Below are 24,977 nucleotides of genomic sequence, written 5' to 3' on the forward strand. Positions count from 1 at the left end.
TGGGGAGATGTCAGAGGTAGGTTATTTATGCAGAGAGTGGTGGGTGCATGGAATGCACTGCCAGTAGTAGTAGTAGTTGTTTCACTGACATTTAAGTGACTACTGGACAAGCGCATGGACGGCGGTAAATTGAGACAAGTGAGGGTTAGGTTGATCTTAGATTAAGACAAATGCTGGGCATAACATTGTGGGCCGAAGGGCCTGTTTTGTGCTGTACTGTACTGTTCTATGTTCTATTTTCTAATTGTAAAACTTTATGTTGGTTGATTGCTTCCTGTTGAAATGATCACTGACCAATATTCAAACACTGAGCTAGAATTCAGTAATACTACCCTTTGTATTATTGAACACAGTCTTCAAAATTACAAAATGCTTGATTTGTTTCCACACTGGCACAAAAAGAACAAACAGAAGAAGTTGTGAAAGTGACGTGAGAGGGCATGACATAAGCACTTTAAAGCAATAGGAGAAGATATGCTGAAAGTAAACTTAAGAAAATCTTGTAAGACAGTTGAAACTTAGGAAATAAAATGAGATTTAATCAGGATAAAATCAACCATTTTGTCAGCCATACTTCCCCATTTTCTCAGAACAACCTTGTTCATCTTTAAACCCATTCATTTCATATCAAGATGGTGCATTTTGAATTTGTGACCTGCAGCAGTGGTCAACTCCCTTACACTGCATTTTCCAAGACTTTCAGCACTTTCAAGCCAAAAGGAAAAAAAGTGCTCTGCTGAGTCTTCTATTTAATGAAATCCACTGTGCCTGACAACTTGTACCTGATTTGCTTTCAAATAGTATGCTTTAAGGTTCAAACACAGTTTTGTAATGCATTCATTCACTATTAAATTACACTAACCAAAGAGATAACGTTTTGTTAATGATCTACTGGCTCCATATTAGTTTTCATTTGTTCAGGTGGACATTGATCATCATGTAAGATTATCTTATTTGGAGATTGCCCCATATCAAGTTAGTGCGTCTAAATATATTGGGCAGCATGGAGCCTCATAGCACCAGGGATCCGGGTTCGATTCCTAACTTGGGGAACTGTGTGTGGAGTTTGCACATTCTCCGTGTCTGCGTGGGTTTCCTCCAAGTTCTCCGGTTTCCTCCCACAACCCAAGATGTGCAGGACAGGTGAATTGGCCATGCTAAATTGCCCATAGCGTTAGGTGCATTAGTCAGGGGTAAATATTGGATAGGGGAATGGGTTTGGATCTGGGTGGGTTGCTCTTTGGAGGGTCAGTGTGGACTGGTTGGGTCAAAGGGGCTGTTTCCATACTGTAGGGAATCTAATCTAACCAAAACTACAGGTAATTTCTCCTATAATGCTATAGTTGCATTCCAGTGAAACCTCGTTTAATATGAATAATGAGGCCTATGGGATAAGTAGAGTTGGGGCAGACCACCAAAAAAAAAACCCAATCGCTCAAAAATCACCCAAAAGTCTAACGTAAAGTATACCACAGCCTAAATGAAAGGCGAAATCATATTTATTCATGAAACACGAGTAAATTTAACACAGAACATTTAAAATGTAAGAAAGCTGCTCTCTGTACAGTACTTCTCACTGAAAGCTGTTCTGTGACAGCTGACATTGGTGCATGTACAAAACGCGCGTGAACCAATCCCTGCTGGAATCATGCTATTGCGAACAGTGATAAGTGTTTTCCAAAACACTTTCCTAATTCTTCAGCGATGTTACAACCAAATCACATTGCTTGAACGCAGGTTATCCAAGAACTCTCTATTAAAGATCTTGCTAGGCAAGTCATGTGTTCACACTTGTAAAACATCTCCTGCATTTGAAACGGACTTATCCACGTGGATACAGATCCACTACCATCCTCTATCCTCTCTATCCTAAGGGCCAGGAAATTCAGGATCATACAAAAGTGCAAAAGACCAGGGCCCGAGACTAGAGGGACATGGACTCGGACTCAAGTTCTCATTTTCAAAGTAATTCCTAGTTTCTACCACTTCCCACCATTTTCTCCACAAATGACTGGAGCACCACAAGTTGGGTGGAAGCAAGCTAGGTTCAACAGACATGAGACTTGAGCTTTTCACTGCTGTGTCACTACTACCAATTGAATGTCAAATGCAGGATTGGTTGAACTCATGTAACTTGTCTGTCGTGTGCATGGCAGGCAGAGATGTAAACACTGGATGTAACAGGGCGTGTTAGAAGGCAAACTGCAATCCAAATTTTACAAGTCCAGTTAGCTTCTCCTGACATTAAATGACTCGCTTTGTACATGCTAATATTTCAAATGGGCAGATTCTGGGATATAAAAAATTGTACAGATAGTTGTTTGGTATTACAGAATTTGGGTATTACGGAAGTGACATTTTGAGAAAGGTTTTCACAGAAAGCCCTGAAATTTTGATATCCCTGACTGTCCTAGTTCCCAAAGCAAATAACTGATCCTCTGGTGATTGATTCAGTTCTTTTATACATGAATAGTTTGCACTCCAGAAGCATTTTATAATAACCTAAATAGAGGAATCTGTGTTCCCATTTAATTAATAAGAGTGCACTATATTCCACTTTGAAGCTATTAAAAAAGTATATACTGTACAAAATTTCTATTGCAGTTTCAATTAGGCATTATGTGATGGAAAGGTCAGTGTTCAATAGGACACAGATTGCATTTAGTTCACCTGGAGACGTGCATAGGGAGACACCTATGTTTTAATTAAACCTAACTGGAGATTATTACAGCTTTGAAGACTGAATCTCAGTTGAGAAGCCCAGCAAAGGTGACAAAGGTGTTGAGAGTTGGTAGCTGGAAGAACTCAACATGAGTGTTAATAGTGCATGGTGAATGCACGGAGAGAATGTAAAAAGCAGTGAGGGGGAGAAAAAACACACGATAGAGCAGCAAGTGGGAAAGAAAGGGCAGAGTGGAAAAGAGTTCAGAAAGTAGAAAGATTGTTGAGTCCAAGGATACGAAATGAAAGATTTAGTTGTTCAAAGGATTTCTGGAAAGACTAAGACAGGGCATAAAAATGGATATGGTGCATGGTGTTTTTATAAGCTGTCTGTTCAACCATAGCCATTTTACATATGTTATGATTAGATTAGATTACTTAGAGTGTGGAAACAGGCCCTACTGCCCAACAAGTCCACACCGACCCACCGAAGCACAACCCACCCACACCCATTCCCCTACATTTACCCCTTCACCTAACACTACTGGCAATTTAGCATGGCCAATTCACCTAACCTGCACAATTTTGGACTGTGGGAGGAAACCCATGCAGACACGGGAAGAATGTGCAAACTCCACACAGTCAGTCACCTGAGGTGGAAACTGAACCCGGGTCTCTAGTTATCATTGCTGCCTCATAGCGCCAATCTTCCACCCATTGTGTATTAATAATGTAATAGAATTTGCCCACTACCCACGGAGGGATCAGCATGCTGGAACTCATGCATTCAGGACAAAAGAGGAGTAATTTGAGTATTTCCAACAAGGAAGCCCAAAAGGAAAGAAAAACCTGCTCTTATCAGATATGCCACGATTCGTCCTCCAGGATTATTGGAGGGTGCAAGAGTAAAAAGCTCAAGTACTTTAAGTTTCAAAAGGTCTTCAAGTTTTGGATTTTGATACCAATGTAAAACACTGAACTTACAAGTTCTAATAAATCCTGACCTTATGAGCTATCTAGTCAGACTGTGCACCAGAGGCAGCAGATAGTTCATTACATGTAGTTTTTGCATTCTTGGCAGTCTTCTGCACCATTATAAAGCAACGATAACAGCTAAGCACACCTGAAAGCCTTTGGATTCAGTGCTATCTAACACCATCAAATGCACTACTGATCCCGCTCACTGATTTGATTGACAATCTATCCAATTCGTTAAAAATTAAAAGAAACTTTGTGCAACCTAAAGGTAAAACCGAACATATAAGAACAAGACAAAACATCACCACCAACTTGGGCCAATTCAGTCACTGTGTGTTTGGACTGAAATGCAATCTTGTCAAAACTCACTTCCTGTCAATCAGCACCCAAGAGGCATATAGATACCATGGATTTCTGCTCCAGAAATTGAGAGTCCTCTAGCTGAGCAGTTTCAGGACAGTTTGGGAGAAGATTTGTAGCTCGGGTGCTCGTTGTAGTGGTTCTGTTCGCCGAGCTGGGAATTTGTGTAACAACCGGAAGTGGCAGAGACAAACCACTATAAATGCCGGAGGAAACATCACAGAAGCACTTCACAGGAGGCTCCCAAGCACTGAGGATGTCACCTAGACAGGGGCCGAAACGTTTGCAACACAAATTCCCAGCTCGGCGAACAGAACCACAACAGTTCCAGGACAGCTACAAAACTGCAATCTATCTGACAATATGGGAGGGCGTCCAGGTTCATCTTGTATATAAAAAGCAGGACAATCCAAACCGTCCAATTATCGCCTATCAGTCTATTCTTGATCATCAGCAAAGTGATGGAAGGGGTCATTGATAGTGCTATCAAGCTACTGCACAGCAATAACCTGTGCACTGACACCCAGTTTGGGTTCTACCAGGCCATTCAGCTCCTGACACCATTTCAGCCTTGGTTCAAACATGGATAAAAATGCTAAATTCACTGAGGTGGGAGGGTGACAGTACAGGTAGCATGTTGGCTCCGTGTTAACTCAGCTGCCTCATAGTGCCAGGACCTGAGTTCAATTCCATCCTTGATTGACTGTCTGGGTAGAGTTTGCACATTCTCCCAAAGTCTGCGCAAGTTTCGTCCTACAGCCCAAAGATAAGAAAGTTGGGTGAACTGACCATGCTAAGCTAGAGAGTGGTACTGGAAAAGCACAGGTCAGGTAATATCAGAGGAACTGGAAAATCACTGTTTCAGGCAAAAGTTCTTCATCAGAAATGATGCTGGGAGCCGCAGGGTGCAGAGATAAGTGTGAGAGGGGTCGCCAGTTCCCTCATTTTCTCTCCCCCCACTTTACCTCATTTCCACCCTTTCACCCCAGCACCATCCTCATGACCTGTCCCATCTGTCAATCCTCCTTCCCACCTATCCGCTCACCCTCCTCTGACCTATCATCTTCACCCCCATTTCCATCCTCCTATTACACTCTCAGCTACCTTCTTCCCACCCCCACCACTCTAATCTCCAGCATTTGCAGTACCCATTTCTGGCCATGCTAAACTGCCCAGGGATGCGTAAATTAGGTGGATAAGCCATGGGAAATGCAGGGCTGGGACAAGTCTGAGTGGGATGCTCTGTGGAGGGTTGGTGTAGATTCGATGTGGAAACAGGCCATTTGTCCCACTGTAGGGATGCTATAATTCCAAGCCCTTTGCATGAAGCTGCAATTGACAGAGCGTGGCATCAAAGAGCCCTAGCAAAACTGGAATCAATGGGAATAGGTAGGAAAGAAAAAGCCTCCAGTAGTTTGATCATCAATAGGATATGGTTTTGGAGATCAGTCATCTCAGCTCCAGGACATCTCTGCAGGAATTCCTCATAGTAGTGTCCAAGACCCAACCATGTTCAGCTGCTTTATCAACAACCTTCCTTCTAGCATAAAGGTTTAGAAGTGGGGATGCTCACCAATGATTGCACAACGTTCAGTACCATTTGAGCACCTCAGATACTGAAGCAATCTATATTAAAATGCAACAAAACCAGGACAATATTCAGATTTGGGCTGAAAGGTGGCAAATAATAATTGTGCCACACAAATGATAGGTAATCACCATCTCCTCTAAAAGGCAATTTAATCACCATGCATTGACACTGCATACCATAACCAAATCCCCAACCGTCAACATCCTGGGGCTTACCATTGACCACAAAGTCAACTGAACTTTCCACATAAATACAGTGGCTATAACAGCAGTCAGACATTAGCAGTATAATAGCCAATAATTCAGGACAAAGTAATCTGCTCGATTGGCACCACATCCACATTTAATTTCTCAATCATCACCACTCAGCAGCAGCAGTGGAAATATTTGCCAAAGATCCTTACACAGCATCTTCCAAACTCAAAACCATTTTCACCTGAAAGGACAAGGATAGCAGATACACAGTAACATCACCATCTTCAAGTTTGCCTCCCAAGTCACTCACCAACCTGACCTGGAAATATATTGTATTCCTTCACTGTCTGTGGATCAAAATCCTCAAATTCCCTACATAACAGAATCATGGGTCTACCTACATCAAATAAATTGCAATGAGTCAAGATGGCAGCTCACCACCGCCTTTGAGGGCAATTAGGTAAGGGCAATAAATGTTGGCCAAGCCAGTAATGCCCATATTCATGAGTGAATGAAAAAACTGTTGAGATAACAAAATAAGCATTAATCTAATCTAAATCACAAATCAAAAGGATCAAGAAGCTATTTGCTAGCCTCAAAGTACTCGATTATCTTATACCAACCCACTTAATTAACAATCTTCGTGTTCCCCCAACATGTTCTGCATGGTTTGCTTTTCTTACTAACTTGAACTCTAAATTTGCTTGAATGATCAACAACCACATCCTTTAATTCCCTAGTTGCTTTCAGGCAAATAGGAACAGGCCTACACCAGTCAGTTGAACCTATTCCATAATGTGATTATGTAATAGATATACAGCTATTTCCACTGAACAGTCTTTCATTTATTACAACATTATTCAACAATTAGTAAAAACATCTAATTGACTCAGATTCTACTACCCTTGGGGTGAAAGCCCACTTCTGACTTAATCCCCAAATGGTTTGGTTCTAATTTCAAGATTGTGTTATTTTCTATAATCACTAACCAGACAGTTTTTCTTTGTTCAATCTATTTATTGTTTTAAAACACAATTAAATCACACTTCAACTGTCTAAACTCAAACAAATAGCTAATTCTTTGCAAACTGTCCTCATGAACTAATTTAGTCTCTATCTCATTCCGGTGAAACTGTATTGCACCTACTTTACAAAGCCAACATGAGGTACCCAGGTTACATTACTCATGAGCTGTATAGAATTATACTACTGTTACCACCCTACTGTATTCTATTTTCCTCACAGTAAAGGAAGAGTGACAATGCAATTTGCATACCATCGCAATTTGTTTGATTTAGAGGTTTGGAATAATTGGGAGAACAAGATATATACACCACCTTATCACAAAGCCTACCTTTTGTTTAATGTTCATTTTATGCTTCAGTTTCAAATCAGCATCTTGCCAAATATCCTCTCTTACATTTACTGGTTTGTCAAAAAATATTGCATTAACTGAAAAAAAGGTGGTGGTGTGTTTAATTATGGTTTGATCAATGAATGCATCAAACCCTAATTTGTTATAATATTTAAATATTCCTGGTACTTTGCACAAATTTGAGAATCTGGTATGACGACTGGCCTAATCAATTCGATTATGCTCATATTCGAATTTCCACCAAGAACTTCCAGCAGGTAGTATTCTGCACAGAGTCCAATGTAGCTGCCTTAAAGTGTGCTCTAATCTGCATTTATATTCATGAACTCTACATCAAATCATATTACTCTACATTAAATCAAAGTTACAGTTTCAGTGTTACCTCATTCATTAATAAACAGAAGAATTTCATCAGCATTAACTTACTAACAATATGAGCTGCGGTCATAATGACCAACTTTCCCTCAATTATTCCAGGTTCGAATGAATTGAAATAGTACCATTTGTATTACATAGATTTTCAGACATTTAAAATATTTGAATTAATAAAGCGTACCTCATTGCCATGGACCATCAAATGATGTGTAGTAACTAAAGCCTTGAAAACCACCACCCAGCTGCTGTTCGTTGCTCTCTCAAAAAGTGTGTCAGCCATTTGAGGTATATTAACATTGGTCTCATTTGTGGCTTGAATAAGATCTGAAAATACAATAATATTAGGTAATTCAAAATTGATTGTTTAACAAAGTGAAATGACTTCAAGTTTACTTCTCCAATAAAACTGCACGTAACTTAGTTTGTGGTTGGAGTGCCAGGCCTCTAGGAATTCTCTGGCATGTCCTTTGCTTAGCTTAGACAGACAGGAAGAAAGTTAGCCACCAGGATACACGAACACCAGCTAGCCACAAAAAGACACGACCCTCTCTCCCTCGTAGCCCTACACACGGATGAAAGAAACCACCAATTCGACTGGGACAACACATTTATCCTGGGACAGGCTAAGCAAAGACATGCCAGAGAATTCCTAGAGGTCTGGCACTCAATTCACAACATCATAAACAAACACATAGATCTAGATACCATCTATCAACTCCTCAGAAAACGAACAGGAAATGATGTCACCACAAACCCCAGGAACCCCATCCAGGACAAACATAAATAGAAAGCAGGAGATAACAGCTTCGCTTCACTTGACGTTACCTAGCCAGGTAATGAAATGTCTGGATATCAAACCTACAGCTCAGCAAGCAAACCTACACCCTAAACCTCAACCTGAGCTACAAACCTTGCATCTAACATCAGTGTTCAAATCCCACTCTCATTCAACTTAGGCAACTTAACACAAATAGTATTTGTTTACAATCCTTTTTCTTGAAAAGTCAGACCCCATCCTATCTTGTCTTACGCAATTCCTCATAGGAGGAAAACCACTTAGAAGAGGTGGTGGTCTGCACCCAGACTACTGGTGTACACAGCTTTAAACTGCAGAAAATACAGGAGCAATTTTAATTTTATTCCTGTTTAAGTAGTCTTGGCCCAATCACTTTTCTAGAAACATTAATGACAAATCAAGATAAGAGTTGCTATTACAACACCAAGGAATCAGAAAAATTTTCAAACTTAGATACAAAGTTATATGACTGAAGGAGAAATATTGACAAACAAAATTTCAGCACTAGGACTCTGTGCCAAAAATGGTGATGCTAGCTCACTAATTTTGTGCATCCAAGCTTTAAAGTTGGTATGTTGTCATTGGTGCGTAGAAGGCTAAGATGACATTTGATAGCGTTCAAAACTCATATGCATAATGGATACAATAAATAGGGAGCTGTTCCCACTCATAAAAGGAGTGAGAATGAATGAAAGAATGTAACAGATTTAAAGTGATGTGCAAAGGAATCAAGGTTAAATGAGGGAAAACAAAACACCAAGCAATAGCTTCTTGGAAAGGTGGTGGGGACAGGTTCAGTTGAGGCATTTAACAGGGCTATTTCTATTTGGATAGAAATAGAGTGCAATAAAATGGGAAAAGGACAAAAAAATTGGCACTGAATGATGGTACTCGTACTAGCAAGATGGGCTGAACGGTCTTCTCCTGTGCCATAATAATTCAGATTCAATAGTGAAATGGAAATATGAACTGAAACTTTGAATTAGGTTTGCATTCAACTTGTAGGTTAGCATTAATATAAGCTGAAGGCATACCAGGTGAGGAAAAAAAACCTAAAGGAACATAATGTTGCTTTCATGCTAGCTTTCCAATGTTTACTAACACCACACATCTTAGCATGAAAGATCGCCACAGATGACTTGCTCCTTGTCAGATAGGTCAAGTAAGGATAAAGTGAGTTCAGCTCCAAAATGCAAGAACGCCATACTTTAGTTCCATCTATAATGCTGACAGTCTGAACAAACTTTAAGATTGATTGTACTTCTATGAATCTAAAATATCCAAAAGCTGTTTCATACTAATTACTCAAGAAACTCAAAAATCAATTGATACTTTGATTGAAGTGAAATACAATTGCATGATTAGAATAAATATTCCTAATTTGCAACAATTTCATTTATAATTTTCATTTCACAAACAGGAAACTTGGACTGAAGTAATTTTCTGTGAACTATTTACAGAATTATATTGTTTTACATGATTCCTGGGCAACATCACATTAATAGTTGGTATCTATATATGTCAGTTCACTGGAATTATTCATTCATAGTTCTTAGTACTGAAATCAGAAATATTATATTACATCAGCATATCATAACACATCTGAAACATTTAGACAACATCTCAAAAACATTTCAAAAAGTTAACAGATCCAGGGTAAAAAAAATTCTCAAATGTTAGCACACTTATTTTCTAAACAAACGACCTATAGTCATTAAGAGCTCCTGTGACTAATCTGACAATTGTGAAGATCATACTTTTGGGGGCTTTACGCACAAACACTGTTCAATTTAATAGCATAATGAGTCCAATATGTGCTTTAAGTCTCCTTATCCATCAGCTTTAAAAAAAAGAGAATGCAAGATGTGCAAAGTTCAAGTCACTGCACACCATGAACAACACACCTAATCAATTTGGAGACTTCTAGATTTGAAGGTATTATAGCCTGCTTTTTACAAAACGTATTTGTGTTATTTGCTTCACTGACAAGAATCCATTTAATCCTTTCTCTGATTGCCCTGAAAATGTGGCGTGAACCTTCAACCGCTACAAGTTCATGTGGTGATGATGCTCTCACTTTCATGTCATGCTAGTAATATTAGAATACTGACCAAGGAATAAACGAATTTTTGAAAAGTTTGCATACATGATAGGTTAATTGCAACTTGGTGTTATACCCACATTGCTGCTCTTTTCCTTCTTGTTGACACATGCAACAAAAGGAGAAAATGCCAGTTATTGTAACATTGCAAGTTGCTTGTATTTGCTGTAGACAGTGCGTACTGCTGCACTGTATGACAATGGTAGCATCGTTCAATTGCAAGTACAGTGGCAGCAGTGCCAATGAAGCACACTCTGCGCTGGACACCCTTGAACTTTCACAATGAACTGATGCACGGAAATTAAGCAAGCAGTTTTCAATCACACTTTGACAAACCCGGAAAATAATGAATGGGCTGCCCCATGATCATATGGCCAGTGGCATATCAATCCCTGCTCTTACAAATTTCAAGTTGATTTGGTCAAGGTTGAAGCCAAGATATTGACAACCAAGGATTCAACAGTGCTAACCAATAGTAATTTGCAGCAATTATATGGCACAAATGCTCCATACCAAATGCCATGCAATGTCTGGAAGCTGCCCAACTCTTTCTGTAGACTAGCCCGGGCTTTTTTTTTATTAAAAAGTGTCACGAATGGAACTGAAAACTGGAAGAGTCAGTAAAGAGATGATCGATGATATCAGCCAAACTAATTCTGATGGAACACTTCACATTGTGTGCCAGGTTCTGCAACACCCCCTTGAGTTTAATGGAAATTGAACTCAGACGTCAACTCCTGCCTCTTTACCAGTAAAGATTCCAGAAAGAGGATTTACCAGAATAATTTCTGGTAAAGATCCTTGAATTACTCTGACCAATTGTGAGGGCTTTTGGAAACCTGCTGAATTCAAACGCCGATTTTCTAGGAACTACAGGCATCCAACAAATAAATAAAAATGACTTGCTCGCACGGAAAAGATGAGTCACTTTTCTGCATATAAACATAAAAATGTTACAGTTTTTATTTCTAGTCCTAAACATTCCTACTTTAATGATTGTGGAATAATAGCCAAACGCTTGCAAATAAAGATGCTCTTATCATTTGGTTGGTTGTAGAGATGACCTAAATTTTAGCCAACCATAATGTTACAGCAGAATTTTGATTCCTGCAAAGAAAGTATGGCAATGTACCTTTAGATTTCACAATAGCTGTACTTTTTCCTATTTCTTTTTTATTTTCCCAGCAGGATCTACTCTTGCTACTTTTGCCAAATTTAATAACTTGCAGCCTGTAACCAGAGTACATGCAATGTTTCATCCAACTTTTTGCTCAAGTAACACCATAAATGTTATACTTTATAGAAAACATGCATTCTTTCATTGCTGTTAAAAACATGGATTCCATTGGGCCTTTCACAGTATTTTTCCATGTCTACCAAATTACAAACCAGTTTTACTAATACCAAGATCTGGCAGATAATACAAATAATAAATAAGACCAGAAGACAAAAGGAGCAGACGTGGGCAAAATAGCCCATTAGTTTGCTTAACCAAACGACGAGATCATGGTTGATCTGATAATCCTTAATTCCATTTTTCCTGCTTTGCTCCATAACCCTCAATTCCCTTATGATTCAATCTCTCTCAGCCGTGAAATACTTCATGACCTTGTCTCAAAAGCCCTCTACAGCAAAGAATCCTACCTTCAAAAGAGGCACCTCTTGATCACTGTTCTAACTAGGTGACCCCTGACAGAGATTATGCTCACTGGTCCTACATTCTTCCACAAAAATCGGTGGGAAGCTAGGTAAGTGATTGCTGGGCCCCTTACTGAGATATTTGTATCATTGATAGTCACAGGTGAGGTGCCCGAAGACTGGAGGTTAGCTAACGTGGTGCCGCTATTTAAGAAAAGGTGGTAAAAACAGCCAGAGAACTATAGACAGGTGAGCCTAATGTTGGTGGTGGACAGGTTGTTGGAGGGAATCCTGAGGGACAGAATTTACACATATTTGAAAATGCAAGGACTGATTAGGGATAGTCAACTTGGCTTTGTATGTGGGAAATCATATCTCACAAACTTGATTGAGTTTTTTGAAGAAGTAACAAAGAGGATTGGTGAGGGCAGAACAGTGGACATGATCTACATGGACTTCAGTAAGGCATTTGACAACGTTCCCCATGGGAGACTGGTTAGCAAGGTTAGAGCTCATGGAATACAGGGAGAACAAGCCATTTGGATGCAGAACTGGTTCAAAAGGTAGAAGAAAGAGGGTGGTGGTGGTGAAGGGTTGTTTTTCAGACTGGAGGCCTGTGACCACTGGAGTACCACAAGGATCAGTGTTGGGTCAACTACTTTTAGTCATTTACATAAATGATTTGTATGTGAGCATAAGAAGTCTTGTTAGTAAGTTTGCTAAAGAAAGTTACCTCATTACAACAGGATCTTGACTAGATGGGCCAATGAGCTGAGGAGTGGCAGATGAAATTCAATTAAGATAAATGTGAGGTGCTGCATTTTAGGAAAGCAAATCACAGCAGGACTTATACACTTTATTGGAAAGTCCTAGGGAATGCTGCTGAACAAAGACCTTGGAATGCAGGTTCAGAGCTCCTTGAAAGTGGAGTTGCAGGTAGACAGGATAGTGAAGGAGGCATTTGGTATGCTTTCCTTTATTGATCAGAGTATTGAGTACAGGAGTTGGGAGGTCATGCTACAGCTGTACAGGACATTGCTTAGGCCACTGTTGGAATATTGCAATTCTGGTCTCCTTCCTATCGGAAAGATGTTGTGAAACTTGAAAGGGTTCAGAAAAGATTTACAAGGATGTTGCCAGGGTTGGAGGATTTAAGCTATAGGGACAGGCTGAATAGGCTGGGGCTGTTTTCCCTGGAGGATAGAGGCTGAGGGGTGACCTTATAGGAGGTGAATAAAATCATGAGGGGCATGGATAGCATAAATAGACAAAGTCTCTTTCCTGGGTTGGGAGAGTCCAGAACTAAAGGGTATATGTTTTTGGCAAGAGGGGAAAAATATGAGAGAAACCTAAGGGGCAACTTTTTCGCGTAGAGGGTGCTGAGTGTTTGGAATTAGCTGCCAGAGGAAGTGGAGGCTGGTACAATTGCAACATTTAAAAGGCAACTGGATGGGTATATGAATAGAGAGGGTTTGGAGGGATATGTGCCAAGTGCTGGCAAATGGGACTAGATTAGGTTGGGAAATCTGGTCGGCATGGACGAGTTGGACTGAAAGTTCTGTTTCCATGCTGTCCATCTCTTTGACTCGATGGGGAAAACGACCTTTCTGCCTGACCCATTCACAACCCTTAGGAATCTACTAAGTTTCAATAAGCTCACCTCTCATTCTTATAAACTTCAATGAATAAAGTCCCAATTTGCATATCTCCATAAAAGGCAATCCCTCCACACTCAGGGTCAGACTAGAAACCTTCATTATACAGCCTCCATTGCCAGCATTCCTCTCCTTATATAAAAGGTCCCAAAAATTCTTCACAGTATTTCAGCTGTGGTCTGTTTAGTGCTTTGTATAGTTTTAGCAAGACTCCCTCGTCTTTGTCAAAGCACATCCAGATGAAGGCCTTATGCCTGAAACATCAACTCTCCTGCTCCTTGTATGCTACCAGACCTGCACCACACTCTTGATTCTGATCTTAAGCATCTGCTGTCCTCACTTTCTCCTTCCCGGTCTTTGTAGTCCATTTCCTTTGAATTGAAGGCCAAAATTCCATCTGCGTTCCCTTTTGGCTACTAAATCTTGCTATATTTAGAAATGTCAGGATCGACAAATGCCATGGAAGGGTCCAATGACAGCTACCTTGAATATCTTTGGTTCAGAGCAATCAGGAACAAGAATTTTTAAATGATAGTTATTTTATTCTTAAATCAGGCGTTGTGGACTTGACTGGTCAGCTCAGCATTTATTGTGCATCCTGAATGGTCTTTGAAGGTGGTTTCTTGCACTATGAACAGATTTGTCATCTTGGCTCTCTGGATATGGTTTCGATCCTTTATCTCTCTTTCTCGATTACTGTGTCATACCAGCGCTAATTTACAATTCTTGGGTTGAATTTTTTTTTTAAATAATTGTGCCTGATTTAAGAAACTAACATTTAGATATGGCGGGAATTGACATAACACTTAAGTACCATCTTAAACAAAACAGATCTAAATCTTCAAAAAGATAATTTTTATGAACAGTACAAAAATATTGCGTGCAAGACGTGCATTTAAATTTTCCAATTTCAAAAGAGTACAAATTGGGTCTAATGTTTGATGGTCATGATTTATACTATCTTTTAAAAAAAAATCAACAGTTGCCACCTAAAAACAGAATTTGTACATCTTCTTGCGGATCATTTCAAATAACATCGTGGACACCTGCACCCACCAACCCCACTGCCCAGTGGCTGAACACTTCAACTCCCCTTCTCACTCAGTGAAGGACATGCAGGTCCTGGGCCTTCTCCACCACCAAACCATTTCTACCAGACGCCTGGAGGAGGAACGCTTCATTTTCCGCCTTGGGACCCTGCAATCACACTGGATAAATATGAATTTCAACAGCTTCCTTATTTCCCTTCCCCACACATTATCTCAGTCCCAAGCCTCCAAGTGGTTAGCACTGCTGCCTCACAGCGCCAGGGACCTGGGTTCAATTCCCGCCTCAGGCGACTGACTGTGTGGAGTTTGCACATTCTCCCCGTGTCTGCGTGGGTTTCCTCCGGGTGCTCCGGTTTCCTCCCACAGTCCAAAGATGTGCGGGTCAGGTGAATTGGCCAAGTTAAATTGTCCGTAGTGTTAGGTAAGGGGTACATGTATGGGTGGGTTGCGCTTCGGCGGGTCGGTGTGGACTTGTTGGGCCGAAGGGCCTGTTTCCACACTGTAAGTAATCTAATCTAATCTAAACTTGGCACTGCCCTGAGGATCCGCCAAATCACTCCCCCTTGACCTATCACCTTCTCCCTCAACTTCATCCACCTGTCACTTCCTCAGCTACCTTCCCCCAAAGCCCATCCCCTCCCATTTATCTCTAAGCTCCGACCCACAAACCTTAATCCTGGTGAAGGGCTTTTGCCTGAAACGTCGATTCTCCTGCTCATCAGATGCTGCCTGACCTGCTGTGCTTTTTCAGCACCACACTCTCAACTCTGATCTCCAGCCCTCACTTTCACCTAGTGTAGCTAACTCATTTGACACATTTGTTATATTGCACAGAAAAATAACATGACTTTGTATCACGACAATGAAAACAAACGTTGTTCTGGTGGAGGTGTTAAGATTGGAAAAGTATAAAAGCTAGCATAAGTGCACTTTACCTTGATGCTCATAGCATTTGAAACAAGTTAAATGAGTTGACAACACAATGCCATTGTGAATGGGGATGCTTTAGTTGCCATTATACAAACATGGTTGCAGAGTGGTCATGACTGGGAGTTTAATATGCAGATTATTTCATAAGGAAAGGCAGGTGGTGGAGCTCTGATATTTAAGGATGACATCAGGGCAGTAGGAAGAGATTATATAAGTTCTATGGGGAAAACGGCTGAATCGATGGGAGTGGAAATTAGAAACAGTAAGGGGAAAAAGTCATTGATAGGTGTATTCTAACGGCCAACAAATTATAATATTACGGTGGGGTGAGCAATAAATAAATAAATAACTGATGATTGTAAAAATGGCAACTATCATGTGGGATTTTAATCTATACATCGAATGGTCAAACTAATTTGGTCAGGACAGCCTTGAGGAGAAGTTCATTGAACACAATGATAGCTTCCTCAAATAGGATGTAATGGAACCTATGAGGGAACAATCTATCTTCGATTTGATCCTGTGTAATGAGACAGAAATAAATGATCTCATATTTAGATGAAAAAGTGAAATTCGATACCAGTGTATTGTGCTTAAACAGAAGAGATGACAATGGAATAAGGGAGGAGTTGGCTAAGGTAGGCTGGGAGCAAAGAGAATTGAGGAAGTGGAGGACTTTCAAAGAGATTTTTCACAGTGCTCAGCAAAATTATATGCCAGTGAGAAGGAAGGACTCTTGGAAAAGGGATGATCAGCCATGGATAACTAAGGAAATAAAGGAGGGTATCAAATTGAAAACTATTGTATATAAAGTGACAAAGATTAGTGGTAAACTAAAGATTGGGAAATATTTAAAAGGTCAACAGAAAGCCATTAAAAAAGCTGTAAAGAAAGGAAAGATAGATTATGAGAGTAAATTAGCTCAGAATATAAAAACAGATAAAGTTTCTACAAACATATAAAACAGAGTGGTTAAGATAAACATCGGTCCTTATAAGGTGAGAAGGAAGATTTAATAATGTGAAATGATGAAACAGCCAAAACATTGAACAGGCATTTTGTGTCAGTCCTCACAATGGACGCCACAAATAACATGTCAATAATTGATAACAGGTGAGGACTTAGAAATGTTAATTGGCACTAAAGAGATAGTGCTTTGCAAGCTATTGGGGCTAATGGGAGATATGGGTCCTGGCCCTGATGGTATGGATACCAGAGAACTACAAGAGATGGTCAGAGAAATAGCAAATGCACTCGTAGTAATTCATCAAAATTGGCTGGACTCTGGGGCAGTTCCAGCAGGTTGGAAATCATATGTTATGCCACTGTTTAAAACAAGGATGTAGAAAAAACAAATGTAACTGTAAGTCCATCACCTTAACTTCTGTAATGGGGAAAATGCTCAAATCCATCACTAAGGAAGAAATAGCAAGACATCTAGATAGAAATTGCAACATGCATTTATGAAAGGCAGGTCATGTTTAACTAATTTACTGGAATTCTTTGAGGACGCTACAAGTATGGTGGACAACAGGGTACAAGTGGATATGGTGTACTTGGATTTCCAGATGCATTTGACAAGCTGCCAAACAATTGGCTTCTACATAAGAGAAAGGTGCAAGGCATGTTTGGTAACGTATTAGCATGGATAGAAGATATTATTGACATGGACAAAAGGTTGCTTAAAGTTCTCAATTACAGATGTAAGTGCTGTTGCATTTATCATCCACCTTAACTACCCATAAATGAATTAAGAATCAACTAGATTGCTGTGGGTTTGAAATCACAGGTAGGCCAGACCAGATAAGAACTGCAACTTTTCTTCCCTTAGGGACTTTTGTAAACTAGGTGAGTTCACAGTAGTTATGTGGTCACCATGAAGCTGGATTTTTTTTTAAATTCAAGGTTATTTTTCCATATTAAAATCAAAGTTCACCATCTAATGTGGGATTTGAACACATGTTCCCAGAAGATTAGACAATATTAATCCAGTGACATCACAGTCAATCCGCCACCATCTACCCACACAGGAACTTAAGAGATGAATTCACATGCAACCACACTGCGATGAGGTATCATCAGATTTTATTTTTAAAAAATATTCAAAAGAACTAAGCAAAATCCACGATTCATTCAAAGCAAGGACCAAAACCAGAAAGCGCAAAATAAAAATGTCTGAGAAGTACTGAAACAGTGTGGCACTCCATTTTTCAAGTGCTTCAGAAGAACAAGGTATAAAATTAAAATGATTGCCCAGCAGGGGGAACGGAATGTCACTGTTGGGATAAATGTTGTAATTTTGAGAAATATGACCATTCTAAACCTATAAATAATGAAAGTAAACAGCAACAGCATTTAAAACACAATTAGGACCAAGAGATGGGAGAACCAAAGCCACCACAAGTTAGACATCCTCAAAAAGATCAGTCTGAAGCAAGGATGTTACATTTGAATAAGGGGAAATATGCAAGTGAGAGGTATAAGTTGGTTGAGTTGGACTGGGAAAATACATTAAAAAGGGCTGTCCATGGGCAGTTGAAAGTCTTTAAAGAACTGTTAAATGGCTTACTGCAGCTATACATTCTGTCAAGTTGCAAAGACTTGGTAAACATCAGAAGGAAGTTAAGAATTATATAATATTAAAAGAAATGCTGACAAACTGGCCAAAAACAGAAATAAATCTGAAGATTGGGAATTCATAGAATTCAAAAGATCAAGAAACCAATAAGGAGAGAGAAGCAGATCACAAATGTAATCTAACCATAAACATTACTGCTGGTACACAAAAAAGGACCATTTGAGTATGAGTTGGTAATATTTTACATAGAAACAATAGACAGGAGCAGGAGGCTGCCATTCGGCCCTTCGAATCCACTCCATTCATCACAATCATGGCCAGGTGTCCAACTCAATAGCCTAATCCTGCTTTCTCCCCATAACCTTTGATCCTATTCACCCCAAGTGCTATATCTAGATACCTCTTTAACACATGCAAATGTCTTGGGATCAACTAATTTTAACTAACCCATCAGGGTAGCACGCCATAAAACAAAAAGAGCCCCGTAATTCAGAGTCACATCAAATGTTCACTTCCCCCCCTGCCCCCCCCCAAAAAAAGTACACACAGCAGCTCAATTTACCTGACTTTCAGGTAGAAAGCATGGACCAGATTGCTGTGCTAAACAAATAATTAGACTACAGCTACAAAGTAAACAGACACAAGTCACTGGCATAAAACTATGAACTAAACTTAACCGTCTTGTAAATTCCTCCAGTAAACACTAACAAATCGGAAAAATAGCATATTATATAGCTGATCAGTGATGTTTCCCTCCCAATTCTGACATTAAGATGATCCTATTTAGTTTAAACTCTTTCTCTGGAAGCTGTTGGTTTGTAAAAGATCAACAAATCAACTTGGAAAATGTCTCTGATTTATGATTTCACAAGTCCAACTCACAGTAACTGCTGCAGTAAAAATTAAATGCTTCAAATTTACATTTTTTTTGAAAAACTGCCAAAACAGGCATCTTCTACTGGGGAGTGAGAGTACAAGTATCTATCTGAAACTTCTTTCTGGTTCCAACCTGTTCAATTAGCCAAGAATCAGCTTCACTTGGATACAACTCTTCAGGTTCTCATCATTTGCACATTATACGAACCTCTCAACATACAATGGTGCATAATAGAAGTATCAAACTCCTTGCTGTGAAACAAAGAAAACAATATAGCACTGACAGCACCGACACGATGCTTACTAAACTAAAAACCTTCTGCATCTTTACGCAGTCTGTATCTTTCTATTCCCTGCCTATACATCTGTGTCAAGATGCCCGAAACGTAGCTATTGTGTCCAGCTACACCACCTCTTCTGGCAGCATATTCCAGGCACTTAGCACATCCTGTGTGTAAAAAAAAATACTTGCCTCTCAACTACTTTAAACTTACCCACATTTTACCTTAAACATAATGTCCCATAGTAATTTGACATTTCTATACTGGGAGGAGAAAAAAAATAAAGACTATTCTATCCATGCCTTTCATAATTTTGTAAATTCTATCAAGTCCTCCTCAGCCTCCAGTGTTCAAGTGAAAATAAACTAAGTTTGTCCAAACTCTCCTCAAAGCTAATACCCTCTAAACCAAGAAACATCCTGGTAAACTGTGTCTGGACCCTCTCCAAAGCTTCTACATCCTTCTGGCAGTGTGGCAACCAGAACGGTACACAATATCGCAAATGTGACCTAGCTAAAGTTTTACAAGACAACATGACTTGTCAATTTCTATACTCTGCATCCCAGCCGATGAAGCTAAGAATGTCATATGCCACTTGATCACTTTATCCACTTGTGTGTTACACTTTTGGGGATCTGTGGACCGACATGCCTAGATCCTTCTCTCTGTTGATGCTACTAAGAATTCTGTCATTTACTGGATACTCCCTTCTTGCATTATATCTGCCAAAATGCATCATCCCTCATTTGTCAGGACTAAACTGAATCTGCCATTTCTCTAGCCAATGTCCTGTTGTATCCTTGGGCAATTCTCCTTACTGCCCACTGTTCCATTAATCTTTGTTTTTTCAATGAACTTTCAAATCAGGCAACCTACATTCTCATTCAAAACATTTATACAGGTTACAAATAACAAGGGTCTTAAGCACTGATCCCTGTGGAACACCACTAGTCACAGATCTATAATCAGAAAAACTGTCTTCTACAACTAAGCCAGCTCTGTGTTCACCTGACCTGCTCACCAAGGATCTCACGGGATTTCACCTTTTGTATCAGCCTGCCATGAGGGACTTTGTCAGAGGCCTTGCTAATAAAACAAAGAACAAAAAACATTTACAGCCCAAGAACAGGCCCTTTAGCCCTTTAACATCATCTACCACTCTGCCCTCAAACACTTGTGCAAAAAGTTCAATGAAGTTTGAGTGGTATAACTTTGCCAGGCCAAAGCCATGCTGCCTAATGCTCATAATCCCTTACTTTCCAAATCTGAGTAAATCCTAACTCCAAGCCTCTTCTCCAATAATTTTCCTTTCATTAACAAGGCCTACAGGCATGTAATTTGCCAGTTTATCCATGCTGCCCTATTTGAAAGGAACAACGTTAAGACCACAAGACATTGACTATTCTCCAGTCCTTTGAGACCACTCGTGGCTAATAAGAGGATACAAGGTTTGCGCACAAGGCCCCAACAATTTCCTCACTTGCATCCCTTAGCATTCTGAGATAGAGCCCATCAGGAAATTGTCTACCTAATGCATTTAAACACATCACTGTCTTTATTATAGTGGTAAGCCCCATAATATCAACATCACCCTTCAGAGACTCAGGATCCAACACATCCACTTCCTCTGTGAATACCAATGCAAAGTACTCCTTAAAACATCATTCACTTCTCCTGGCTCCATGCATAAATTCTTTGTCTTCAAGTGGACCCACTCTTACCCTTTTGTTCCTTATATATGTACAAAACACCTCTTGCTACTTTTCTTAATCCTGTTTGCCAAATACATTTCATGGCCCCTTTTATCCCTTCAAACTCCTTGCTTGAGTTCTTTCCTGCTCTCATTGTGTTCTTCAACAGCTGTCTGTCAGCAATTTCCTAAACCTTGATTGTGCATTTTTCTTTTTGATTAAGCACTCAATTTTTCATCATCCAAGAATCCCAAATCTTGCCCTACTTATCCTTCATTTTCACAACAGCAAAACTCTAATCCATTGGCCTTTACAAGATTCCCATATGCCAGATGTGAAATTACCCTCATACAGTTGTTCCCCCAACTACATTCACCACAGTCACTATTGTCAAGATACTTCAACACATGGCCAGGCTCATCCCACAACACTAGATCGAGAATGGACCCTTCCCTAGTTAGGCTATTACATATAGCTTCAAAACAAAAACACATCCTGGACACACCTACCAAACTCTTCCCCATCCAAGCCCCAGCACTAAGCAAGTCCCAGTCAATAGAAAGAAAAAAGTTAAAATCACCCATCATAACAACCCTACTGTTACAACATTTTTCCATAATCTATCCTTATATCCATTCCTCTAACACCCACTAGCTAGTCAATCTCAGAGATTGAATCCTTCCAATTCCCAAGCTCTACCCATATGACCACTGGACGTGCCTTCCAATATGTTATCCCTCAGTACAACTGTAATAGTCTCCCCTCTTTTACAACTTCCTCGATCTCACCTGAATCATTTAAATCGTGGAACAAGCTGCCATTCTTGTCCATCTGTGTTAGCTACAACAGCATAGTTGGGTGTATTAATCCAAGCTCGATTAGTCTAACCACCTTACCGATCACATTCCTCACATTGAAACAAATATATTTCAGACCACCATATCCATGTTCAAACACCACCTCTGACTGTTCTTTCTCTTAGGCTCACTGCCTTAGTCTCAGACTCCTTTTACCAGCTGACCTATAGCTCTGGTTCCTGCCCCCCTGACACACTAGTTAGACTTTTGCAGAAATTATGCAGCTATTATTTTAAAAATCCCGATTTTTTAAACAAATAGACTGCAAGAAATAAGAAAAAAAAGATAAAGATACACATTTCTTACAAACAGCAAATAGAGAAATAGCAATGAAGTTAAACAGATAACTTGCTCCATTTCACTGAGGAAGATACAAGGTCTTGGCTTCTGAGAGATTCCTAAGTGACTAGTGAGAATAAACTGTCACAAAGTAAGTTGTGCTGGAAAAATTTATGAAACTGAAAGGCAATAAAATCCCTAGAACCTAAAAGCCTAGCCCAGAGTGTTGAAGGTGGTGGCTACAGTGGCAGTTAATGCATTGGTAATTCTCAAATTCCAGAGCAAATATCATCCCATGATTTACAAAAGAGAACAAGAGAAAAATAGGGAACTACATAGATAGGTTAACCACACACTGGTATGGCAAATGCCAAAACCCATCCATTAGGACATGATAAAGGGACACATGGATAAAATTAACTGGATTAAGCAGACAGAGACAGCATAGATGTGTGCGTGGAAAAACAGTGTTTGACAAACTTGAAGGTTTTAAGCATGTTATTAACAAAATTGACAAAGGTAGTCAATGAATTTATAAAATTATCAAATCAGAAGATCACTACATTGTGGAAGGAGGCCAGTCATCCCACAGAGTCTGCATCAACACTCCGAAGAGCATCCCACCATAACCTGACATTTATCATGGTTAATCCATCTAGCCTACATATCCTTGAATACTTTGGACGTTTTTATCCTGCATATCTTTTGTATTGTTGTAAGAAACCAGAGCACCTGGGGGCAACCCACACAGATACGATGAGAAGGAATGTACTTCATAGTAATCTCAGGCAGTGCTGAAATTCAATCCATTCTGTTGGCCTCACTCCACATTGCAGGGCAGCCAACCCAGTCTAACCGACCACACAAAAAAAAGTTAATCTTACCAGACCATAGGAAGTAGTGTACTGGCTTGGGTTAAAGATTAGCTAACTGACAGAAAACAGTAGGAGTAAATGCGTCATTATCACATTTGTGGACTGTAACAAGTGAGGTGTTACAAGGTTCAGTACTTGGGACCCCAGCTGTTCAGAATATAGATCAATGATTTGCACAAGACAACAAAAATGTAATATTTCCAAATTTGCAAATGACACAAAGTTAAGAGGGAATGTGTGATTGAGGATGTAGCAAAATAGTTTCAGGAGGATTTGGACAGGCTTAGGCGAGTGCAAAAGAACATGGCAGATGGAATATGCTTGAGAACGTGGTGCTGGAAAAGCTTAAAAGGTCAGGCAGCATCCAAGAAGCAGGAAAATCGACTTTGAGCAAAAGTCCTTCATCTGGAATGACGCTGGGAGCTTCGGCGGTGTAGAAACACAGTTTGGGGGGGGGGGGGGGGGGGGGCGAAGAAGGTAGATGAGTGCGCAATAGGTGGATGGAGGTGGAGATAGGTCAGAGAGGAGAGTGGAGCGTATAGATGGGAAGGAAGATGGCAATGCTGAGCTGGAAGATTGGAACAGGGGTAAAGGTCGGGTGGGGGGGGTTGGGGAAGTTAGGAAACTGGTGAAATCCACTTGATGCCAGAAGGCGAGGTGTACTTCCTCCAGGCATTGGATGGTAAGGGAGTGGCAATTGAGAGAGTGGGCCTGAGGAGGTGGTCACGGAGGGAACGGTCTTTACAGAAGACCGAGGGGGATGGGGAGGGGAAGGATATATATTTCTGGCGGTGGGGTCCATTTGTAGGTAGTGGAAACGGCAGAGGATGATGCAATGTATACAGAAGTTGGTGGGTGGAAGGCGAGGACCAGGGCAGTTCTGTCCTTGTTGCGGTTGGAGGGGTGGGGTTCAAGGACGGAGTCCTGGGACTGGTCCTCCTGGGAGCAGATGCAGTAGAGGCGGAGGAATTGGGAATAAGGGATAGCATTTTTTGCAGGAGGCAGGATGGGAGGTGGTGTAATCCAGGTAGCTGCTGGAGTCTGTGGGTTTGTAGAAGGAGGATCAATTCCACTACAGAACACACCAGATGGCTTCCTTCTTTAAAGACCGCAATTTGCCCTCCCATGTGGTTGATGATGCCCTCAAGTGCCTCTCATCCACTTTCTGCATCGCCACCCTTGAACCCCATCCCTCCACTGCAACAAGGACAGAACCACCCCCCCACCGTCACCCCACCAACCTCAGTATACATGGCACTGCCCTCAGCCATTTCCACCACCTACAAATGGACCCCACCAGAGATAATCTTCCCTCCCCTCCCTATCCGCTTTCCATAAAAACTATTCCCTACGTGACTACTTCGTCAGGTCTACGTCCCTAACAACCCACCCTCCTCTCCCAGCACCTTCCCCTATCACCACAGGAATTGCAAAACCTGTGCCTACACATACCCCCTCACTTACGTCCAAGGCCCCAAAGGAGCCTTCCAAATCCAAAGTTTCACCTACACATCCACACATTATTTACTGTATCCCTTGCTCCCGATGTGGTTCTCATGACCCATCCACCTGTCTATATTTCTTCTCACCTATCCATTCCACCTCCCCTCCCACCTACCACCATTACCCCCACCTCCATCCACCTACTGCAGCTACTCCTTCCCCCAGCCCCACTCTCCTACGAGGCTCACTAATGAAGGGCTTTTGCCTGAAATGTCAATTTTCCTGCTCCATGGATGCTGCCTGACCTGCTGTGCTTTTCCAGCACCACACTCTCGACTCTAATCTCCAGCATCTGCAGTCCTCACTTTTACCTAGATGGAATATGATGTAGATG

At 40.5% G+C, this 24,977-nt stretch overlaps 1 protein-coding gene across 12 annotated transcripts in view; it reads right to left on the minus strand.

The window, feature by feature from the left end:
* snap91a (synaptosome associated protein 91a) overlaps positions 1-24,977 on the minus strand; it is a 225,365-nt gene that overhangs the window by 164,905 nt on the left and 35,483 nt on the right. For all 12 annotated transcript variants that reach the window (XM_060850085.1, XM_060850076.1, XM_060850138.1 and 9 more), the window contains one exon: positions 7,716-7,858. In XM_060850085.1, the coding sequence (XP_060706068.1) occupies positions 7,716-7,858 (143 nt within the window). The remainder of the gene's footprint in view (positions 1-7,715; positions 7,859-24,977) is intronic.

The sequence above is a fragment of the Hemiscyllium ocellatum genome, chromosome 3, assembly GCF_020745735.1.
Source record: "Hemiscyllium ocellatum isolate sHemOce1 chromosome 3, sHemOce1.pat.X.cur, whole genome shotgun sequence".
NCBI classification, from domain to species: domain Eukaryota; kingdom Metazoa; phylum Chordata; class Chondrichthyes; order Orectolobiformes; family Hemiscylliidae; genus Hemiscyllium; species Hemiscyllium ocellatum.